This window comes from Mugil cephalus, chromosome 15, assembly GCF_022458985.1.
Source record: "Mugil cephalus isolate CIBA_MC_2020 chromosome 15, CIBA_Mcephalus_1.1, whole genome shotgun sequence".
NCBI classification, from domain to species: Eukaryota; Metazoa; Chordata; class Actinopteri; order Mugiliformes; family Mugilidae; genus Mugil; species Mugil cephalus.
The window spans coordinates 15,057,572-15,083,024 of NC_061784.1; the positions used below are offsets into that span (position 1 = coordinate 15,057,572).

At 41.9% G+C, this 25,453-nt stretch overlaps 1 protein-coding gene across 2 annotated transcripts in view; it reads right to left on the reverse strand.

Annotated features, from left to right (window-relative positions):
- sgcd (sarcoglycan, delta (dystrophin-associated glycoprotein)) overlaps window positions 1–25,453 on the reverse strand; it is a 284,776-nt gene that overhangs the window by 95,310 nt on the left and 164,013 nt on the right. For both annotated transcript variants that reach the window (XM_047606766.1, XM_047606765.1), the window contains one exon: window positions 10,886–11,071. In XM_047606766.1, the coding sequence (XP_047462722.1) occupies window positions 10,886–11,071 (186 nt within the window). The remainder of the gene's footprint in view (window positions 1–10,885; window positions 11,072–25,453) is intronic.

Sequence of the window (25,453 nt, forward strand, 5' to 3'; positions counted from 1 at the left end):
CTCTCTCTCTCCGTTGACCTTTCAGTAAAGGCTGCCGGGGGTACCGAGGTTTAATTGTCCCCAATGAGCGCCGGAAACTCGTATCCCATCAAAAGGGACGGAGTTTAATGCAGCCACTGGTCAATTCTGTATTCTGTCGACTGGTTGCAAGAATCGGCTGCTGGGAGGCAGCCGGGGACTAACTCCCTGGGGAGGATGCTGGACCAGAATGAAGAAAATGGTGAGACACTTGACTTTGGCTGGAAGTTCACACACATATATATATATATATATTTAATCTGGTTAACCTGTTCTCAAAGCCAAAATCCACCTTTCCTTTCAAACCTTTCAAACTTTAATACTGCCATTTTGAACAAAATTTCTAATAATTATGAGACACTTCTATTAAAGACAGTCCAAATACTTACACTTATATTGAAGAAGCACCCACTGTTTTCTCATTTCATCCATTTCAAAAAATGGTCAGTCTGCAAGTAGCCAGACCAGCTCATTTCTACTCAAGAGTCTGGTACACGGCATTTCTGTCCCCACTCAAACGACTCGACAGTTTCCAAAGGAGAGGCTCAGATGAAATTTCTGCCACAAAAAAAAAAAAAAATCTGGGTGGGGAAGTTGGTCTCCAGGCTAGTAGCATGTAGCATGAAATCTGCAATGTCTCATTAAAAAGAAAAATGGGATGTGTGATTGTTCGGGTCATACAACACTGTGGTGTTTCCATGTTGTCATTTGATACATCACAGTATTGTAATGAAATAATTACTTTAATCTCCAGGTTATGTTAGGAGCTAGGAGCAAAAAAAAAAAAAAAATGAATGAGGAATACAACATTATACAAGACATGAAGAATCACAGGCTCACACATCTGCTGCCATATAAAACTATCCAGGTGATATCAATAATATCAACGCAATGTGACAGACTGACAAGCACTGGAAAAAAAAAGAACAATGCCTTTTTTTTAAAGCTGAATTCAGGAGCGTCAGTCATCATCACTGACTTCTCTTTGCCCGTCCCTTTTTTTTCCATGAGTGAAACCCTGTGAAAAAGCTTATCAATGTTGCTCAGAGGAAGGCTGGCTGCAATCAGAAAGAAAATTACTACTCTTTCTCCTGTCGCTATCAACAACAATCCTCAGCGGACCCAGGGAAGTTTATCTACTGAGAGGCTTCAAATGCATTATGACTGAGCCGCTATCTGCAAAGAGAAAACGGCCTCATGTTGTAGCTTGTCCCGTTTGCATCTAAAAATAAAAAGGTATTCAAAGACCTAACATTTAAAAAAAAAAAAAAAAAAAAAGAAAGAAAAATGCTCAAAGTCTGGTGATTATTTTATCTTCAAAAAAGACTGACCATTTCAGTGGTTGATCCCTAAAAAAAAGCTAGCGGGTGGGTTAAGGGTGAAACTTTTCCAATAACAGCTTTCCCAGTCGTTGCAGTGCCTGTTGAAATTGGACAGTACAGTGCATTTATGTTTGGTTACTCTGCTCTACCTCCACCAGTTACAAAGAAATGGGAGATTATACCCTGCACGCGTTATTTAGTTAATGTTTCAGTTTGGCTAAAGTACCGTCCACTAACATAGAGGCGGTGGAGTTTATGACCTATACTGCAGCCATGCACCAGGGGGAGCTCCACATGTTTTGCCTCCACTTTTGAGGAGCCTGTAATGGAGTTTTCTTCAGTATATGGTCCAGTCCTTTACGTGCAACAATTGCACATGAATGCCCTACATCATTCCCACAATGCACTGCTCAACTAATGATAGTGTCCACAGTATCTACAGTCATTTGATACACCCCCAGAACGCATTACGTTTGGTGGAAGTGTCACAAAATGATTTGTCAGGGTCTGAAAACTCAGTTTACTGCTCACTGTGGTAAACTATTATAGTGAATGAGGTGAACGAAGGGGAGATGTCACGGGCAGGAGAAAAATACAAACACCAGCAATAATTTGCTTCCAGGACACCTTAAACAGTCTCAGACAGAGGTTAATAGAAAATGACACCACTTTAAGGTTGACTGAAGACTCTCCAGCTGCAGCTGCTGCTGCTGCCGCTACTGCTCTGGTCCAAATCGCTCTGTCCCATAAAACAGCTCAACAACAAGCACCACAGCTCTTTATATGACAGGCCGAATTTAGCTCGGCATTCACACACTGTGTGTGTGTGTGTGTGTGATAGAGAATCCATGTGTGTTTTTCTGTCCAACTTTACCTCTGAGCCACAAATATTGGTGACCCTCCGCTCTCAGATTACAGCCGGAGGCAAACATCTCACCGGGTCTGAGGTCATCTCCTGGATTCAGAGCTTCGGTGACACGCCGCTCCTAAGCCGGTGCCGGCATGTCTGTGTGTGGGTCACCACGTAAAGGACGGTTAGTTGTTTCACGCGGTAGTTGCCCTCTGAGAGCTGTAGTTATTAAGTTCATTCCTGCTGACTGAGGAGCTTAAGCATGGAGGTCTGCTCCCCATCTCCACATCTCTGCAGCTACCTGTGTCCAGTTAGTCAGACTACACATTAAAAAGAGGACATTTCATCCTGTCTTCCACTACCGCTTATCCTCACTAGGGTCACGGGGGTTGGTGGAGTCTATCCCAGCTGTCACAGGCGCGAGGCAGGGTACACCCTGGACAGGTCGCCAGTCTGTCACAGGGCTAACACATAGACAAACACACACTCACGCCAGTTGACCTAACCTAACGAGCATGTCCTTGGAGGTGGGAGGAAACCGGAGGACATCGATGCTAACCACCGAGCCATCGCTGCTACATGCAAGTTTGTAAAATCCAACACCCACTACAACATTTTCATACAGTTTCTACTTTGTGGCTGACAGTGTTCGCCAAAAAAAAGCAATTTCCCAAAATTCTGGGATGCTTGATAAGTAAGCACTGAGATTTTTTTTTTTTTTTTGCCTACACACAGATGGAGGATGGAGGCAGAAATCTCAGATCTTATTTATTCATCACAGTCAAACTCAAAATCTGGTTTCTAAAATCCTGCACACATAAAACCCCAACTATCTGCATGGCACAAGAAGAAGCAAAAATAATAATAATAAAAAAAAAAGCGCTTAAATGCAGAGGCTTCCAGGGTTGAAAAATACAACCTTGCTTGTTCAGCTTTTCTCTCTCCTGAAAATGGCAGCAGCTCCCACTTCCAATTCAAAGATTCCGCTACGTCCTTGCCAAACTTCTGAATTTCTGCACTGAACAAACCGTACAACATGAATAAACACAATCCGACAGTGAGCTTTTCAGGGAGCTGGGGAGCGCTGGTGGTTTGGCTGAAGAGAAGAAGGTCAAGGTCCCCCCAGAGGCCCGAGGAGACGGAGCTGTTGGCAGTGTGGGCCTCGCTAAGGTCCCTCCCGGGATTCAGCTGGAGGCCGAGGACTCCGGTTCACCGGCCCAGTTTGGAGCTGCTGCAAAACCTCCTCCTGCAGGATTCATCTTTGTCTCCGAGGAGGACTGATCCGTATCGCACTGTCGCCAGAGTTCACCTCCCTTTGCTTTAAGTGCAGACTCCAGTGGGGATATGAGGCACAGGGGCTGGAAAGGGTTTTGTTTCGGCCCCTGTCATGAGTGTTTCTCTTGCAGCAGGAGCCAGGCTGGTCGTGTGTCCTGTTAAAGTGCTCTCTGCCGTAACAAAGTTAACTTCAGTCTATAGGCGTGATGAGGTTTCATAAGTCCATCTACGTCTCTTGAGAGCTTTGAACGTCCACCATGTGTACTGTAATATGAAAGTCTGAAAGTACTGAGAAAGCCTCGATAATGTTTTAAATCACATTATCTAAACGCAGACTCTGGAATGCTTTTAACTCTGTTTTAAAGAGTTTGAAAAGTTGGCCATTGTCGCCGCAACTCGGCTCTCCCCGTGACTGTGTGTCTTTTACAATTCTAATTTTACAGGAGTGGGTTTAAAAAGTTCAAATTCCCGATTCGAATCAAAATGCATTCCTCTCGCCGCGGCCTTGCGAGACCAGTGATGCAAAGCCGGTCTCGCTAGACCGCAGCGTAATTTGTCCACGTGTGAAGGAGATCCAAAACTTGAAAGCAGGCTGGATTTATGACGAAAAAGAGGAGAGCGGCACAAAAAAGCGAAGACACATGAAAGATGCATCATTCTCTGTGGCGGGGGATGGAATATCCCAGTCGGACAGGTTGCCAATGACGACTGTGCGACGGACTGCGGACCAGTCGGCACGTCTTTGCACGGTGGGAGGAACCAACACTAGACCGCCATGTGTATGAGGTGCAGCTACTCTAATCGGTCTCAATGTCCCTCGGCCAATTTAGCATGATGGGAAGCTGGAAACAGGGCTGGTGACAGAGAGAGGCAAGGGGTAACAGACAGACACTAATACACACCTGCATGTATAACAGCAATGGCAATCAATGGCAGTTGGGTCCTGATTGAAGCGGATGCTTTGCTTCTACTCCAAACTTTGAAAGCAGCTTGGTGCAAGACAAGAGTCGATTTTGGAGTCTTCTTCTGCATTATTTACAGTGTTAGTGTGACTAGTTTCCCTGCAGGGCGCAGCAGCTGCAGTGACGGTGTTGCAATTGACACTTAACGAAGAATGTCTTTATTAAGTGCAGTCTTAACTGGAAGCATTTTTAACTCTTCATTTTCAGTTGACTTTTAATGACGCTCAAAACTCTCGAAAGAATTTCTGACCTTTCTGACTCTGAGGGCTCCAGAACTTCAGGCAATTTAATGGAAGCATGTTACACTCACGCTGTTGTTGGAGTGGAGGTGAGAAAAGTACACAGGCTACCGGAGTGGAGTAACGTGATTAACAGTTTCCAACAATAATTGGTTAATGTAATTAATTAATTAATTTTTAAAAAAAAAGAAAAGAAAAAGAAGCATTTATGCCTTAGGTCCTCAATGGTGGTCTCAGCCCGATTGTAGTCATCTCCTTTGTTTGTAAGCAAGTATGTTATATATGTGCAAAAGCACATGAACACATGCTTTGTTTTTCACATAAGAATCAAAAATCTAAACTTTATGAATGCATTGTGCTCTTTAGAGTACATCCTCTGTCTGTGCGCAATTTGGTCCAGCCGCTGTGTCCTTGTCTATGTGTGCTACTAAGCTGTTGACCTGGAGCTCTTAAATTGGACTTGACACCCATTTCCATAATAGCTTAAAATACAAGAGGATAGCGAAGTTCCAGATGGAGGAAATGTCAATGCGTCTCTGTTTCACCAGCCGCTCTATAAAGGGGGACTAATCATTTCATTCACTGCTGAACTTTAAGTCACTGCGGGGACTTTCTGTGTTTGTAGATAGGTAGTAGCTGGAAGCACTTAACTCAGGCTAATATGCACATTTGACCACTGCAGTGATCGCAATGTACCCTTACGCATTTTTTTCTACACTAAATTCACATTAACCAAATAACACATTTGTACTGTAATATTTGACCTGCGCAATTGGAACACAAGGGGACAGCTTGAAGCACCTGTGGTCACATCTGGGATTAAAATATGTCCCCACTGAGACCAGTCTCAGTTTTACACTGACATTATTTGGACACTAAAGGGAACATCAGCTGTACCACTACCACTGTATCTGTACTACACACAGCTGTTTGTTGTATGTCCGCACCATGAATTGGGGAAATGATACATTTTTCTTTGGAAAGGGCTCTAAAGCTTCCGTCACTCACTGAAAGAAGATGTGGTGTATCGTAAAGTAAGAGTGAAGTCCAACTGAGAAAACCGGACAATGACAAGACCCGAGCTGATAGTTTGCTGGCGAACTTAAATGTAGCCATCTGTCTCGAAACAAACCTTAAAGGACATTTGGATTTGTCGATGGAGATGAGACTCAACTAAATCCTCCCTTTGCCAAAATCCATTTAAGCGGGATGGATGAAAGTCAATGTGAAAGTCGCATTAAAATTTAAACAACTCTTCAAGTCCAAGTGCACAAACACATACTCAACATTTACACGCTACACGCTGTGATAGCTTCAAGATGTGATAACTACACGGGTTCAACTCAGTCCGTGGAGTTTTACTGGGTATTTTCAGAACAGGTTCACGTCACCTATACACGCACGCCTCACTCCCTGATGTCCACAGCTTGTCCAGATTATTTATTCACGCTTGTTTTTGTAATTGCGGCCGGAGTAAATATTTCATCACAGCTCTGTTGATAAATCTGTTCTTTCTCAGAATGTTTGTCCCACGTGGGACCAGAACTATGGAGACATCTTGGTCATCTTCTTCTATAAAATCAGTTCAGTGAAGTTGTTGCATTTAAAGCAGACTTCATGCTCCACAGCAGCAGAACCACGGAATAAGTGTCCTACTTAAGCGCAGTCTTAACTGTGAGCATTTTTAACTCTTCGTTTTCACTTGATGCTGACTCCATTAACTTTTAATGACAGTTTCTGCCCCGAGCTCGTGTCAGTCTGTCACCAGTGACAGCCTGACAGGTCTGCAGTCTCGCCGCAACCCTTGCAAAGACATGCCGTTACAGAAAATCTATGTCATTTTCACACTTTACAAAATGAATCCCTCAGGCCAGTTTGGACACAGCAAATATGTTTGACACCTCTGGTCTAAATGGTCTTGTATTTTCAACCTACTGGTACTCGAAGCTCTTTACAATCACAATGACACATGCAGCTACTGTGAGCAACTTCTTCCTTAAGGACACTTTGGCATGTGGTCCATGTCCCTGGGATCCAACCACTTACCGGGTTAGTAGACAACCCACTCTAAGCCAAAGACTCTCTGGACTGAATCCGTTTAGCACATGACTCAGTAGAACTGCTGCTTAAGCATAATATTCTTTGCTACGAGCACTAATCGATGCGAGCTAGGCAGGTTTTAGTGCAGATAACTAAGACCTGCTCTGTGTGACGTTGACAGCATCTCTGCAATTATCATGCTTTGAACTCGAAATTAGCACTAAAGAAAAAGCCAGAGAAAGCCGATTGTCTCTGGGAAGAATCGTGTGAGAGCTGCGAACATCTGCACCACTCTGCCAGTCCATCGAGCAGATGTTGAGATATTTAGCAGGATATGCGAAAACTTTGATCTACGGGAAAAGTCACGGCATCATTAGGCATCGTCCTCCGGGGAACAACGAACATCTGTAGATAATTTCATGGCAATCCACTCGGTGACTAATGAACAAACAGAAAGATACTGTCGTCCCTGGAGCTGTGCTGTAATCGCGTTGTAGCTGGTTAGCATCCCCTGACATTCTTCATTCATCAGGATCTCTTAAACTAGCAGGATGGAAGAATGGGTTTCGCAGAAACAACTGTATCATCTGCATGGTCTGTGCTTGCGGAATGGTTTTTGGGTCGGCGTTGAGTCTGTATTTGTGTTGCAAATAAACGTCAGTATCTTGAAAAGCCAGGGTTTCCTTGGTTGCTGAATGTGAAAGATTGAGTTTCTCTGCTCTCTGGAGGATGGCACAAGCACTGTGCATTCAATGCGCTTATGGAAGCACACACATACTGTCTTGGGAACAGTAAATAGGCTTTGGTTTTGCTTCAGATTGTCATGGTATTGAGTTTTGTATATTTCCTGTGACCCTGTTTGGTTTTCCTTCTCTTTCCTCTTTTGATTCTGTAAGCTTCTTCCTTGGCATTTCTTTTCCTGCTTCACTTCCTGCCTGTGATCAGTGTTCCTTGTGTGATCCTCCCTCATTAGTTCCACCTGTGTCTTAACTCCTCTACCCATGTGTGTATATATAGTTCTGACGTGTATCTTTGTCTTTTGTCAAGTCATCGTTGTGGAGTTTCCTCTGTTGATATTTCCAAGTGCTTTGGTTCAGTTCCACACGCTTCCCTGTGTTTAGAGTTTTTGTCTCCCTTTTGTTTTTTGTTTTTTTTGGATTCCTGCAGTGTTTTTTGTCAGCCTTGCTTCCTCATATGAATGTCTGGATCCTACCTCCAACCTTCACCACTCAATACAACACGGATCGGCTTTGAAAAGCCCAAACCGGCTCAAATTCTGTTCACCACCCAACTGTGAAAATAAAAATATATATAAAAATCCAATTCAGCATGGCCAAATTGGACATGAAGCCACCATATCCTTTAACACTGGTAACCAAACATCACCTGTGAGTGTAGAAGTAGGACCAGGTGTGTCATTTCCTGGTTTGCTGTGAATTTAAATTCCTCCCTTCCAAACTTATCCACCAAGTTTTAGTTTTTTTTCTCCCCGATGCATTAAAAACATGACGCTGCTAGTGCAGCTCTCCGTCAGAACATACGGCTCAGCATCTGAGAAACTGCTCTCTGATTTATGTAGATCTCATATTGAAGCCCTGCTGCGAAGCAAGCCTCATGTATTATTCACAGCAACAACCTTGCGCGCGTGTTTGTGTGTGTCGTTCTCCGTTGCGACTGACTCATCGCAGGCGCAGATTACTGAGCGGGGAGAGTAAAACAGACTAGGGACAGTAAGAAACAGTACAAATGAAATAAAGTAGTGGAAGAAATAAATAAAGAGACGCAGTTAAAGTTTGTCATCAAAGAGTTTTTGAAATAAAGCACAGGCATGTTTTCATGGTTATAACTGTACTGACGTATTAAACGATCAATATTTTCCAAGACTTTGAATCCTCGACTGCTGCCTTATCAGGACGAAAATGCTACGAATAATGACGCTGACAGCAAAACAAAATAAAACATCATCCGCATAAAATAGACTTTAACGCTGCTGCCTAAATATGTGTGTGAAAACGTTGGACCAGTGATTTCTTAGCATAAAAAAACAAAGGCAAATAAATGCAATGAATCTATATAATATGTGATCCTCTGTTAAAATGATTAATATCCGGGCAGCTTTGCACCAAGCATGCGTTCCGTTTTATGCAGTGGCAGCACAACGCAGCTCAGAGGGAAGGAGGACGGTGACAGCTCCAGAGTGGAAGTTTTATCCTTTAGATCTTCACTTAGAATAAATGCACTCCTTGTGGAGAGAACAAATTGCTTTGGGATTGTTTTCTTTCTTTTTTTTTTTTTTTTACAAGACAGAGACAAGCGGCAAAAGGAGGAATGAAAAAGGAATGTAACTGTTCCAGGGATGAGTTATAAATCATAAAGTAAGTACTTCCTTAGGATGTCCAAGACATCTTAAAGTTTTCCTCACTCAAGCCTCTTGCAGAGGTTCGGGTCTCCAACTCAAGCAGAAACAAGGGCAACTGGGCAATGGGAGTTTTTTGAAGACGTTTATGAAGAATTTTACTAATGCAGGTCACGAAGCCGAAACATGGTCAGCTGGACTCTACAAAACTCTAAAAATCCAGCTGCCCTTTCTGCTTCTTTAATCCAAGTAGCGTCATCAGTTCCAAACGACCGGCGGGGAGGAACATCTGTGGGTGCTGCTCATCAGACACTTGGAGGAATCAGTCTTAATCCTGTTTTCATTCACAGTGAGTGGTACTTTAATGACCCATCGATGTCCAAAGTGTTGCAAATTGATGGCAGGTTATATCTGAGTCCACATCCCCTTTTCACGGAGGTGTTCTCTAGTTTGGCATAGATAGCTTCAAAAACAAGCTGCTCTTGTTTCGTCTTATGTTTTGGTTAAACCGTGACCCAGATGACTCAGATCCTTCACAGACACATTTAAAGACTCGGTTACTAGTTTTGAAGTGAATGGGAATTTTCCAGCCACACAGGGGATGACAATGCTCTTGTCCTCTCTCTCCATTCTGGGATTCCTCTTTGTGCTTTTTACAAAATCCCAGTTTGGATATCCACATGTTCTGGGTGTTTACTTGATGTGTTTTATTTTCTTTCTCATTACGTTCCGTCCTGATGGATACTGTCTGTGCTCGGTGATGTGGGGTTCTGATAAGACCCAGTTAGTGTTTCAGAGGGTGGTGGGGATCAAATAATAGAAGCTGGTTTGTGAGGGTGGGTTTTCTACACAGCATTTTGAGGCTTCGTTACTCCTCAGCATGCACAATACAGTCTAAAACAGACAGGTTTTCTCTACTCATTATCTCTTGATGTTCCTGTCCAGCATTCCTGTTTAAATTCCAACTCCCCACCAGTCATTAAGAACTAAAGATTAAAGAAGCTACATGGATGGAAGTCCAGGAGGTGCACTTCGGCTAACATTTTGGTTATACCATGATCTGGATGAGTAAAAGCCTTCATGGCATATGGATCTATAGTCAGCGCAGCACCTACAGAAGCTATCCATATTACCATTAAAGCATAAATGAAAACAAAAGAAAGTCAAAAAATTGAAGAACATTTTCCCCCTGAACTGCAACTGCAAAACCAAGCAAAACCTGACATCAGGATGAACCTGGCAATTCGAAGTGTAAATGTAATTTGATGGCAGGAACATCAAAGATAGATGGAGTTCTGAAGTAGGACAACTCAAATATTAACTGAAGAGTTCATGGCACTGCATGCCGTGCAGGGTTCATAGAGAATATCTGGGTAAAAAAAAAAAAAAAAAAAACGATAAAATACAGAAAGTAAAATGATGGATTGTTTGCGCTGCTGAAAATCTAACTTGGTTTCTGTGGGAATAATTTCATGGCATAATTCAAGACTGCAGTTTTCAGACCACCAAGGTATCAAATCCAGAAGAAAAAATTATAATTTACTGGGAGAGCAATGACAAATATGAAATGAAAAGACGTTAATGCTGTGCTGTTGGAGAAAAGGGATTTGGAGTCACGAAGATGGATAACTCAAATATCCAATAATTTCAAGGCATTGTGCAACCCCTTGGGAAGCTTCCTGGGAAGGAGTTTTGACCTCTGGTATATTACGGCACTGCATTAATCCTCCATCTTTCAATGGCCGGTTCATTCATGAGTACAAGCATGGACGTTGGGGATCTTGTGCCGAATGTGAACAGCAACAAAAAAAACAACAACTTACTATGGTGAAGTTCATGACCTTTAGGATCCAGATAGTTAGTGCCAAGTTGATCAGGATCAAGATCATCAGCAGCAGGACGAAGAAGTAAAGGCAGCGTTTCCTCCAGCCGTATATTCCCACTTTGTACACTTGTGGTTTCTCTGAACTCTGGACATTGTTCCTATGAGTGCACTGTTCTTGGGTCATCTGCAAAGACACAGAAAGAGCACATGTATACATGAATATGCGAACATGTTGACCCTGTGGAGAGGGCTGTCACTGTATATTTTGAACTTATTCTTTATTTATTGGGTAAGTGAGTTGCTGTGTATCATTTGTGCTGCCCTCAAGAACACTACAGGGCATTTGCATAAAGTTAAAGCCGCACTAATTGATGTTTTGGCCATTTGTAGGCAGTAGTTGCAAACACATTAGCATCTGTTAACCTCTAATGGCAAAAGTATTAGCAGGTGCTTGGCTCACATCCTCCAAACAAAGCGAAGCATTACTCTGCATTAAAGTCAGATAATTATTCCTCTTTTAGATCCTATTTGGTTTTCACCATCTCCTGAGAGTAATATCCGGCTTCTTAGCTGCTAAATGTTACACAAGTGTTGAACTGTTGTAAAAACAGCAACAATTTATTCTATTTTGGATTTTATGTATTCAGTCATTATTGGAACCCAATGGCCATCCACAGGAGACACACCGATTGTTTGAAAACTTGTGGGGTTTTTTTTGTTTGTTTTTGTTTTTTTGTGGTGGAAAGTTGGTGTGGAGTCATGCTATTGAAAACTGATTATTCTCCAGCAAAGATCTGCCAGGTCAATCAAAGTTATCCGAGTTAATTTTGGCCGTTAATCAATACCAAGGATGCAGACTTTCAGCTTTGTACTTGGTAGCTCAGACTTGACAAGTGAAACTCTGAAGTACAGACGGGAGGACACACAGTCATTATGTAATTGGGATAGGGGAGCCTGTACTATAGGTAAGATAAAGCAAGATAAAACAGACGGGGCAGGAACACATCCAGGTATTCACATCCAGTGAAGACAATTACACATGTACACAGGTTCGGATTAAAATGTTGATACTGACAACCTTGTTTCCAACAAAATTGCTATAAGTGGTTGTAGGACTTTGCAGTTGCATACAGAGGTTTTTTTTTTGAGCCCCATAATGAAATCCTGATGACAGCAATGCACATAGAACAAAACTGTGGGCGATACATACGTAACATACAGAGGAAGTTACAAACAAGTGTGTGTGTTGTACAGAATTGCACCTAGAACAGTTAATAGCAGTTAAAGCATTTATTGAGAACAACTTAATTGCTCTGATTGCTTGTGGGACAATCCAATTGTGTCCATTTTTTTCGTTGTATCTTTGGAAACACGCCTCATAATGAAATCCAAATGGAGTGTCACCAGACTCATATTCTGATAAGAACTGAGTCTGGAACCACCCAGCTATCTCTGCAGAGCCTCTGTGGAAAATGACCTTACGATAAGAGATTGAACACATTAGTACCAATAACACATCGTAAATATTCCTCTCACACACTCTACTCCAATCCGCTCTGATGATCCGTTGACCAGCCACTCAGTTCTGGCACAATGAAAGACAGTTTAGTTAGCAGTCGCACTGATTGATTACCCCATAAGTGGTCCATAACTCCATTTTACCCCCTCTGCCCTGTTGATGTGCTGATAGTGACGATTAATGATGATTCTAATTGTCCGCCTGTGAAGACGAGGAGGCATTGTTCACTCCTAGTGCCATAATAACGGCCTAATAACTCTGTGGAAAAACACAATTTACTGTCCACCATGCTTTGGAGTGCGTGCCTCACATCACCAAAGCCAATTGTTTTTGACAACCACACACATTACTCGCTAACTGAAACAAATGGCACAAGACAGGGCCCCAGTAAAAAAAAAGAAAAGAAATGCTGAAAAGCTCCAGAGGAGACTCCAGTCAGCAAAAAAAAAAGGAAAATCTCATTGTGTACAGTCAGATTTTTATTTTTGTTTGATGGGTGAGGCAGAGAAATGAAGAGGCATATCTTTGTACAGTCTAAGCTGATAGAAAGAAGAAGAATGAGAACAATGAAAGTAAACAAGTCTTAAGAATAGACACAAAGCTGCCACCCTGATTTAGATTTTAAAAAAAAACTTTTACCTGGATTGAAAGTACACACACAAGAGAACGGCCACATTAGTAACCGCTAGACGTTCAGTTTTTTAGATTTCTGTGTGTTTCTGACATGCTCCCCTTTCATAATCTCACCTATACCACCTCCAAATGTGGTCGTAGATCAGATCTTTCATATGTGATCTCAATGCACCGGCCTTTTATGTGATGGGATCCCCCAAGTTCTGAACAGGCCCTACATGCCCATCTGCACTTTCAGGTGTTCCCTGGCTGGTATATGCACTATATAGATATATGTGAATTGATATATATGTAATTGGTTGGCCTGATGCCACATGACTAATCTGTGGTTTAGGCTTCTCTACCAATTTGCTGTAGCTACATATACTGTAAATGGCTCACACGGTCGTAGGCTACATGTGTAGGCTCTTTATGAAGGCCATAAGCTGAAACTTGTTTGTCTAATAAAGTTGCTCCATCTTCTACAAGTGCTGCTGGAGTCTTGATCTTGATCTACAATTGAATTTGTTTACATCTAAAAGGTAATGATTGGCTGTAGGACTATCCAGGTGCAAGCAGAGAGATTTTATTTTTCTGTATTTGCCAGAACTTTCCATGTAATGAAATCCAAACGTTGTTACCAGCCTTCTGATAAGAATGTGGAATAGTAGCATCCATGGAAACACAAGGAAACTTGCTAAAAGAAAACCTGATGCAGGTGCCAGAGAAGAGAGTCACCAAAATCATGATGAATAATTCTCTATATCAAAACCGACTTTCATGGCAATATCTTTGGAGGTGATGTCAAACTTGATCCAAGTGAAGTACAAGTGTCTCCTGTTCCATCATTCGGCCCATGTGTTGTTTCATAATCACAGCTTCAGTTAGAGGTTCAGATCAGAGGTAGATCTGACAGTTTACCAGGAGTGCACGATTCTCAGTATTTAGTTCAGACTTATTCAAACGTAAACATGAATACGAACGACAAACAGCCGTGTGGGCCAAACGAAGCCCCGGCTGTTTGATCAGCTCTTTGGAAAAATCCTCACAGAGATTAATAACGTGCCTGATCCTGCATCACACTTTTCTTTTCTGTTTCCATCTGCAAACACCTGCCACGGCAAAGACCTTCCAAACATGGCTGTGAGTCACGGCGGACATACAGTGAACACACCGCCGTCCTGTCCAATCACCTGCTTGCACTCGATCCAGCTCAGCTGACACTGATACTATGACATTTGTTTACATCAAGAAGCTCGATTATGAAAATCACATTCACGCAAACAGACACACACAAAGACTGGCAGACAGGTTTTCCATTTCCTCCCTCCAGATTAGTTTTTTTTTTCTTTTTTTTCCGCCTGGTGTGACAGGCTCAGATAGCTGACCCCAAAACTGATATGAAACGAAAACTTCAAAATGAAACAGATTATGTCAGTGGAATTCGGTAAGCCGACTGGTGGCGGTGAGAAAATAGAAAAAAAGTCTGTGAAACATTCAAGTCTTGAGACAGAGCACATGGCATAGAATAAATCCCTAAAATATGAACGGAAAGTTGTTTTTTTGTTTTGTTTCAGTCTTCATTTGTCTGCAGCTTACAGTAAATAGTTGAAATTTGCTGTTTTGGTTGCACAGTTTATGCCTACAAAGCAGGCATTTTATCAGAGGACTGAAGTCAGGGTGCCTCTCAAATGAACTACAAACAGTTTTTATTCAGAACTAAGGTGTCATAAAAATGCAATTCATTTAAACAGATTTAAGGTCGCTTTTGTGTAGCCCTCAATGAATCTGTTTAACAAAGATGAAATAAATTGAAAAATGTCCTTGAGCAAGAAAATAAATGCAAACAAAGCAGAATGATCAGGAGCTGCCAAGTTTCTCCAGGTGTTGTGGAGATGACAGGCTCAGCTGCTTGGCAGGAGAGCACAACGCTCACAGGGACAGCAGCGTCAAGTCAGATGGAGAAGCGTGCTCACCCATTCATATGTAAATGTGTCACTTTTCAGGAATGGCCTTGCGTTATCCACACACTGCGCACTGCATGTATTCGTCGGCTACTGCGGCTAACTACATCATCAGGGTGGAGATGAATAAATAAATAAATAAACTAATAAATAAATATGTACCAGCTCCTCAAGTCAACAAACAGCTGTTCCTGGTTCTGATCCAGGGGTAGATAGAGATCCATTACAGACAGCGGCTGTTATATAATAACAGGCAAAGAAAGAGGCACCACAAAGCTACGATCCCAACAAGAAGGTTAGCAGTAGCAACATGCTAACGCAGCAGGAGCAGCTTCTGTGTTGCATCTGTATCTACACTGCTTTCAAGAACAGTATTGATTTGTTAGACCAGTCACAAATCGAATAGACTTGTATATTACAGTCACAGATAATATGTTCCAACTATATTTGTAGCTAGTGTGTATGTTTGTTTGGTTAAACTTTCACTCAGTATGCCAAGGGTCAGCCTTCAGTTCCTTAAATGTCCACTATTCAAGTTTTTAAGTTAGATGTAATTAAGTTTTTATCATACATTACTTAAATCTTTTAAGGCAACCGGTTTCCTCAATTTTTTTAAGTAAATTCAACTTATCTGGGCTTAGAGTGTGGATGCTGTCTCCAAAAGAGAGTCTGTCCCCACAGATGTTCATGTTAAAATGTCCGACTTTAGCTAAATTCTCCATCCATGATTTTGAATTGCATGGCAAAGTGACTACTGTTATCAAAATGCTGTGTTGTGGGGAGCCAGCATTGGCATGCTAACAGAAGTTGCTAGTCTGTGTTAGCTAACGTATTCCTGTGGATTGTTTTGCCTCCAGCTAAGCCCCATCCCCTTAATAAACATCATTATCTTTACTAATACAAAAGGTGGTCTATATCCAGGATTAATAATGATCACTAGGTTGCTATTTGCCTGCCTCGGCATTCCACCTTTCTGAGCATGTTTGCATTAGCTGGAAGTTGGGTGGAGTCAGGCACTGAAAATAATATAAAATACGATCTGTGAACTGCTTCAGCCATTCAGTGCTTCTTAATTTCTGTAGCAGTATTCATTAGAGAAATTGTTCTTATGGACAAAAATAAATCTTAGCTACAATGTCTTTGCATCATTATTATTATTTATTATTGGAAGTAAGCGTGTTTTTTTATGGACTATAAAATATATTGTATAAATCATAAAGTATGAGAACACTAAATAGACAGATGGGCGAACACTAATCAAAATCCAAACACAATAACAAAGCTAATGGTTTTGGAACTTTGATTATAACTCACAAATGTGCTCGTTGTTTGATTGGTTTCTTATTCCTGACACGCCCCTCACCAAGTGTATCACAAATCATATAAATGTAGTGCAGCAATGAGATATGACCGTGCTCTCCCCTGTGCTTTCTCTCAATCCATGCACAAAATGTACTGATAGCTTTCCAATAAACTCCTGGGTTACTGGCCTGCCGAGTAACCAAAATGGGCTCGGTTAAAAGCTAAATAATGGACACTCTCATAAAAATGGAGGTGTGTGTGTTAAGAAAATGGAGCTGAAGAGCCTGTGAGGAAGAAAATAAGTGGCAAATTGGAGGCAAATCAAATCATTGGCCTTTTTGCCTCCACTGCTGTCCAGTGGTGCCACTTTGCACAGCCAACTATTCATTCAGAGAGCCTGAAGAAAACCCAATAGTCCAAAAACAAAGTCTGTCTCTGATTAGAGAGAGAAATGAGGTTTTACAAAATGTTATTGGTCATTCCTGCTGCCAAATGGCCAGGCAGCTCCCCATTAGGACTTTTATTGACAACATGTGGATCAGTACCAGCACCCGACGGCTGCTGCCAATGGATCAGCCATTAAAGGGGCCCGCATACCTCAAAATACCGAAAATGGCCGACAGCCAGAAGCAGTTTGTTTGCCAACAGGAGGATAAACAGACAAGTGGAAAAGAAATGTGATCAGCTGACACAAAAGTTACTAAACATTTCCCTCACTGTTTAGTTTCATCAACCCTACAGAAGCTACATCATGCTAACAGCTAACAAATCTTAGCTATTCTCTAAATGGCTTCTTAGCTCTGCCCCTTTGTGCCAAGTCTGTTTGTTGGAATTTCTTCACTATATACACGGGGCATGTGTGGGTTTTCTTTATTGCATTGTGCACCCACGCCGGCCATAAACAAGGAGTGAGTAGTTCCAGTGAATCGCTTTGCACCACCCCTCCGCCATTAACTGTCCTTTTCCTTCATCTGGAGAGCCCCTCGACTTATTGTTTTTTTTATTGCACGGTTGAAGCATCAGAACCTCAGTACGAGTATTATTTTTCCTTTTATAACCCTCAACAACAACATCAGAGGGAAGCACTTATGCGGGACAGACCAGTGGAGGCAAAGGGCAGAAGAAATCTGATGAAACTGTAATGAAAGCTGCCTCAGCCCATTAAACAAACACAATGCAGCCAAACTGAACATCAGTCTATTCGAAAGAGAACCTCATGGTCATGAACTTGTGACTGAAGTAAAGGGATTGGGGACACAGGTAGTGGAAATGAGGATCATCTGAAGGGTGTATGAGCATCAGATCTAGAGACAGGTGAAGGACCTCTGTAGTAGAGCTCCTTTGTTAAGGCGGTTCGGGCTCCCCCTCAGAGGTTTTCCAGGACGAAACAGCAGAGTAGGCCTGGAAAATGCTAATCATGCAAGGGCTGACTTGAGTCGTTGGAGGAGTAGCTTTGAGAATTTAAGGTCATAGGTTCACATCTCAGGTACCTTGAGCCAAGCACCTAATCCCCAAACCACTTGCAGGATGCTGCACAGGTGCAGCCCACTGCTTGAGGTGTTCAACTACAGTGTGCATTAATAGTTGGGTTTAGAGAAAGACCTTCTCCACGAGGATTAATAAAAGACATTTTTTTTTTTTTTTATGAGAAACAGTAAAGCCGTGGTAGGTGCTACATGTCTGGAATACGGTGCTTGGGCTTGCCACCACAATGGGTAAAGTAGTAGAGCTAATGTTAGTTGTGCATGCAATAACAGTACAATCATAGCAGTCACAGATTACCAAGGTGTTGGTGGCACGTTTGCTGTGACTGGCTTCAGTTGTTGTATAAAAGATACTTGAGTGACCCTTATTGATGTATAACAGCAGTTCTTCCTTTTGTCCCACTTCCTCATTAACACAGAGGCCGCATCCTCAGCACAGCACTGAGCACACTCCTTTGTGGTACACAGCGGCTGCTTACTGGCCCATTACAGATGAGACAAGTGCCATTAGTACTTAAAGATATGGAAAAGATCACGGTATAACCGTAAACAGTTTAATGTGAGGTCCAACCTGACAAAGAACCTTTACAGCGATTAAACAAAAAACTGAAAAGAAAAATAGAAGGAGCTATTTTAGTGGTTAATTCTAGCGCACAGGCGTGAGGCCAGGCTTGACTGGAGGGCATAATGAATGCTTAAACAGCTGAGCACTCTGGAATCTTTTTTAATGGTACAGACGTAGAAATGCTTTTATCTTCTCACCATGTTGAAGTGGCTTTAGCATGCCGGTCAGCAGCATTGTTGAGCACGCCATTAAGACCATTTGTTAAAACTTATATTTCTTGGATGAGTTGCAAGACTGCGGAGAAGAATCATATGTGTTATGCACTGCTTATTAGCTGTCTTAAAGGCGAGAATGCTTAGATTAGAATGAATGGAGGCTGCACTAGGCTGTTTTTTTCTGATCCAATAAGAAATCTGGTTTCTGAAGTCTTTATTCTTAATGCAAAACAAGCCTAAGAGCCTGCCAGATGTTTGCCTTCCCACAAATGTTGGGATGGGGGGATTTCAGACTTGGAGTCTGTTCAGAATTCATTACGCCCTGGCTCTGAAGATCTGAAAGGCTAAGCACTACGCTTGAAAGTATTGTAGCCATATACATCACTACACACATGTCTGCCACTGAGTTAATGAATTCCAAGTATGCGATGTTCAAACTTGTGTGCCTCGGACTTCACAAGTCCAACTCTGAGGTACAGATGGGAGGACCCAGTACAGTCATTCTGTGGTTGGAACAGCTGCGTGTTTGTAGGGATACCTGGCTCGTACCAAGTCCACTCAAGTTACCACTCGATGCGCCCAATTGGGTGCAGAGCTTTTTCTCTCTTGAAATACACCCCAGAATGAAATCTGGCTATGGAGATATGGCTAAAATGTAATTTTTCTAGATGTTATGACAAAAAGTAAGGCACACACAAAAAATAAATTCAAATTAATTTGAAATGCCGTGCTTTTGTTTGTTGTTTCAATGAAAATAGTAGTGTTTGAGATACAAACGTTTAGAAGGAAGTCACCCTACCCAGACAAGGTCACCTGTCTTTAAGCCACATTCATGTTGCTAAAGTTCAAAAACTAACTGCACACACACACAGACATATTCATAGTCAGTTCTAGTACATCTTGCAGAAAATTGACATTATCTTCCAAATACCTTGAAACTAACGCCATTCTTTACGTTCAGGACTCCTAACCAAATTCTAGCATGTTAACATGGTAATCTGAGATAACACGTGGAAAATATTTACCTGCTTAAATTTAACTTAATGTTGCCTTGCTAGCTTTAGTGCTTAGCTCAGCACTACGGTGGCTGAAAAAACACAACGCAGTGCAGCTCAAGATGGATTAGAACCCAGAACCTCCTTGCTGTGAGGCGTCAGTGCTAACCACCTGCTGCCCACATGCAAAGCAAATAAGCAAAAGGTTTATAGGGATTCAAGGCAGTTGGGGACACCTGGAAACATTTCTGTTATGGGTCTTGCTGCTCTATTTGCTCCTGTTTTCTTGAGTTCCATTGCGTCAAATTCTCTCGGTCGCCTTGCATAGCACTGCCATGTCTAAGTAACAACCCCAATATAGTAGTAGTATTCTGTCATTGGCAAATCGCTAAGCAGCAGCACCTCCACTATGACCGCATGTATGAGCATAACTAGATGGCACCAAATTTTAAGCGCAGAGATGTTTTCTTGCATGTTTTGCGAAAACTGGAGGTTGACTCAGGCAAATGTAACTGCAGCAACATCAGTGCTGATTTGAGCCTCAGAAGAAGTTCTCATCACAGATCTACCTTCCTTTGCTGCTAAGCCTGTAATCCCTAAGGCGATACTTCATAAGTATAATTACAGTAACTTAAGCTTTAATGTCAGCAACGTGAACAGCTTCTGCGCTGGTATGACTTTATTAGTGTTTCCACTGAAAGGTTTAATTGTGGACTGGATTTAAAGTGCAGAGAAATAGAGCTAAACAAACCTGAGGTTATCAGTAGGGGACACATACACGTTAACAGAGGGAAAGAAGGCTCTAAAAAGAGTGGGAGTGACGCTGCCAGACTCCCGAGTCTGGATCGGCACCCTGCGGTGATTAAGATGCACAGGGCTTGAACCAGGCAGAGCAGAAAAGCTTTCAAACTGCAGACAAGCAGTGATGGGTAAAACAAACAGAGGTTAGGGAGGAGGAAGGAGGAATTTAGGGAGGTAAGTGAGGGGAAGAACCACGAAGTGTCCCGGTGATGGGAGAATTTAGTCAGAGAAATCCTACCATTTCTTGTCAGAGACAAAGCACAGATGAAAGCTTCAAAGTAAAAATCTACATGTCATATTTTCAGATTCAGTTATTAAAAGAAAAACTCACTTTTCCCCAACCTTGTGTTATCTGCTTTAGCTGCAAATCCCCAAAAACGAAGAATATTAGTATCACAATAACTATTAATGGCCTCACTCTAAAAATAATGCATCATTCATCAAAATCTTTTTTCAAGTACTGGATCGCCTACAATGGGAAGCAGATCTGCGGGGGGGGGGAACAACAACTGATGTTCAATGCAAGTCACTTTGGAAAAAATAAATAACTGCAGATTGAGAAGAAATTTCCACCACTGAGGCACCGCACTGCATTATTAACTGTCCCGTGGATCAGAGCGGCCCTGTGCAGAAACCTGCTTGTAAAACCTTTACTGTTTTACTTTTAATTATGCTCATTGTGCATGTCTGTGCTATTCAGTCACTGTTCAGATAACGCTAATGCTGCATGTTTTTATGTACAATGTACTTAAGCAAATTTTCACCTCAGGGCCCCAAAATGTTTATGGTGTAACAAAAGAGTAATGGAGTAGCTCCTCCTAAAACATTTTAACAACACATGAGGGCAGTGGTGGTTACAGATATAGAAAGAAAGGTTTCTGTTTACTTCCAGTAACGAAAACTAGTGTGGTGTTAAACACTGTCAAGGAGATGCTCAAAGGTTCAAAAGGTTAAAAAGGTGGTCCTGTGTTTGAACCTGCCAGCTGGCCGGGGGCATGTGCATCAGAGCCTCCTGGTAATGTTCTCTTTTGGGCCCGTTTTGCTGCATCTGGACCAGGATGACTGTAATAATGGATGGATCAATGAATTCTGAATTATACCCGTGAATTCTAAAAGAAAATGTCAGGACAGCTGTCCATGAACAGACTCCGAAGAGAAACTCAGTCATGCAGCGAGACAATAACCTCAAGAACACACATTGTTCTATAAAACAATGGCAGTAGCTGAGGAGGTAGAGAGGTCGTCCAATAACCAACAAGTCGGCGGTTTGATTCTGCCCTATCCCTAGTCCGTCTGTTATGTCCTTGGGCAAGATACTTAACACACCTTGACACCAAACGTTTCAATACCAATGTAACCTAAAAAAGAAAATCTATTTGTGCAGTTAAGTCGTGTTTCATCCAGTCCAGTAGCTTTTGATTGGATGTTTGTCCTGTTATCAAATAATTTTAGAACTATTGGTTCAAAACAAGTATTTGTAAAAGGCACGTTCGACTCCAGGCCTAGCCCATACAGTTTCTTGTCTGTTTCTTCGCTTTGGCGACTTATTAAATGCTTTATAAACAAAGTTCATAGTGAAATGAGACTCTAAACCACTCACTTCTCCGTCCTTCTGCAAGACATTTAACCCACCTTGAACTCCACTGGTGTATGATTGCAAGTGACTTACGCTTGGTGGTGGTGGGAGAAGCCATAAGCAGCTGTGACTACTGAGGTAGTTTACCACCACTAGGGGGTGACTGTGTGAGCGAATGAATAATGCATTTAGTTGTGAGTATCTGTGAGAAGCGCTTTGAGTATCTATGATAAGGCGCTATATAAAACCAAGGCATTATTATTATAATTGAAGAAAAAAAATTATATTGTTTAACAACCAAGTCAAAGTCTTGACCTTAATCCAAAAGAAACATGGTGGAAGCAGTTCATGTGTAGACAATTGATCAGCAGTTATCAGCAGTAAAATATTTTTACTTTTACTCTAGCTGGTAGGAGGGAAGGTGAGACTGGGGAGAGACAGAAAAAAGAAGAGCAAGATCTAATGCTTGGGTTGGCGTGTGAGGGAGAGAAAGAGGCCTCTTAGATCAGACCCAGCACAGTGACAGGTCAGCACTGGGCTGCTCGCCTTTATCCCACGAGAGAGACAGTGATGCTAAATTGCCTGTCTCTTTTCCTTGCTCTCTCTTTCTTTTTTTCCCCTCTCCATCCTCCCCCCGTCTATTTGCCCCCTCTTGCTGTGGGAGAGGCTAACATCTTAATCATAATTGTGTCATGAACCATAAACACTCATATGCTCGGCCGTGGAAGCAGCCTCGGGGGAAGTATTGGCGCTGAATAATAACAACAATTACTTTATTTGCCGAGCACTTGTGCTGAACTTCTCACTGCCTATTTGTGTTTACATGTAATGGAAAACTCTGAGAAGCCACTCCGGTTACAAACAAAAACAAATTTACGGCAACTTTATTTTATTTATTTATTTTTTTGGGCACATTTCTTGAAAGCCTAAACTGATTACACTTCACATCACACAAGTGCCACTTTTAATGGTGCTTCTATCCCAGCCTAAATAAGCATCACTCATCAGAGAGCGCTGCTGCGGTTTGATGTGAAAAAACTGAAGTACCTGGAAGTTGAAACACGTGAGGTTGGTTTCGGCCATACAGAGAATTAGTGTCAGACGGGCTTTTCTAGTTTGGAGAAGCTAAGTGCTGTACTTCGCTGCCGTTACTCAGGAAAAACTAAGGGTGAGTCACGGAGAGACAGCGGACAGGCAGACTCCGAGACGTGATTGCTGAACTAATGCTGCACTTTTAATCCATCCCCAGGAGAAACCGTTGAGCAAAATAAAGCGCTAATCTAAAGCAATTTCATTCACTTCCCCGCTTGTGAAATATATAACGGATGCAGCAGTCTTACAAAACAAATGACCGACTTTAAAAACAAAAACAACAAAAAAAAAAAAACACATACCTGAGGGACCACTACTCTGAGAGGCTTGGTGATGTTTTATTGCCAACCCTTTATGAATTTTATGGCGGCGCACCGAAGACCACACCAGCATCTAATGGGTTGCTGATGAGCTGCAGTCGTCAGAAAATCAAAGAGTCTCCAAGGGATTCGGTGTCTACAAAATACACCGGCCCTATAGCTTTAATTTAAGCCTTTAATCTAAAAGCAGGGAAACCTCGTTTCTGGGATAGTTTTATAGTTTCTTGCCATAGAATGCTGATTTTCACGCAAAGAAATGCAGCAAAACAAAGTGCTTGTCTGAAGGGTAGGGAATGGAAATACACAATTTGTGGTTAAGCTGAGCTGTGTTACCCTTTTCAACTGCTATTGATTAGGCCGACCCTGGACTCACAAGCAGGGATATTAACTTTCTCTACTAATGGAAATAGGTATTAGGGATTTGAATATAGTTGGAATCCAGTTGTAGAGTTTTTTTTCTTTGTACAGAATTCTTGAGACCCAGTGTCCTCATATGGGGACATTAAGTTTTGGGTTTGTGGCATTCTGCTTCATTTAGACGCGTTGTCCTCATAACTACACACTCTAGTCTGCCATCTGGTGGTGGTAGCAAAGTGTCAATTGGTGACTAATCAATGTAAAAGCGTGATAGTGGATTCATTCTGCAGCTGGTCATGGGACAAAGGTGGACAAGGTACAAAACCTCCTCATCATCATCGTTGTTTTTTCTGTCGGAATTTGTTTATTTATGCTTATTAACCTTTCTAGTTTGATATGACAAGCAAATTTAACATTTTCTATCAATGGTCACAAGCTACACATACATAGTAGTAACATAGCTAATTAGCAAGTACTCGTTTGAGGACACTGGGACTCCATTGTTAGCGTAAGGTTTGTTGCAATTCTGGTTCTCCACTGCAATGTTCAGACATGAAAATGAACTGTTTTATATTTGCATGTGGTCTGGAGCACAACTGACCTCAATTCTTCGGTAGTGTGACCACACAGTGCATCCTGGGTCACATCATAGACCACCTACTCAACAAATGTCTATGTCTATATATGCCAAGTTTGATCTCACTCTCTCATTCAGAAAAACACACAGCCACTACTGCAAATGATCAAATGAAAAGGAAAAAGCACCCTAGGTGATGTCTGTTATTAAAATATTCTGTCCTTGGAGCTGTTAACTAATTGAATAAAAAATAGATCTAAACTAGAATCAACAAATTCAATTATGTCATTAAGAAACAAGTCAGCATGATTGATCATGTTGACGCCATGTGGAGATAAATTACATATTTTCTCAAAACTCACCAGTGTCTTTATTTACCGTTATTCCTGGAGAGTTTTCTGTCACTGCTTTCAAGAATAGAGTGGTAGGTTGAGATCCATTCAAGTCTGAAGCTGTTACATTATTCTATTCAACAATATATTCAACTGAAAACTTGATGCTTGTGCTTATTTACATACAGAGCGCAAAACTGCGATCCATCTCAAGTGCTGGCTAGGGACGCGGGTGGAGACACATTTTAATGTTAGGTGTGAATTTGGGTACTTTAAGCAGTCCACTTTCATTTGGGACACCCAGGTCAGATGTTAATGCCTGAGATGCAAATATACCATCTACAGGTGTAGGTTTTAAATGAAGACCCCGCAGAAATGCGTTTGGTGAAAAAAGGGAGACTCCAGCAATAAAGCTTTGTCGCGGTACTTTAACAGAACTAAAAGTGCATCCTGACATAGCTGGAGGACAAGTGAGAATACTGCTGTGTGTTGTTAGATTAAAATGCTGCTGGCAAAAGAAGGAGGCTCCTCTCCAGCAGAGTGGTGGTTGGTTTAGTGCCTCGGTCTCAGTCATTTCGCAGTGTTTTCTTGGTATTACGCAGGAATTGACTGGGATCCAGAAAATATCAGGCTCCTTCTACCGGCTTAGCTGGCCATCCGTTAGCAGGATCTCTCTGACTATTGGATTTGTCTCTGGGGGATTTTTCAGATGAAGCTTGTGGATTTTCTGTGGCTTGCCCAGATGGCACACAACTTCTCCTTCCAAAACCACAGTAAATAAATATTAATCTGCAGCCAAGAGGAGCGTCCTGGAGGCAGATTCTTGGAAGCATGACTGCGGTGTTTGGTGGGGGC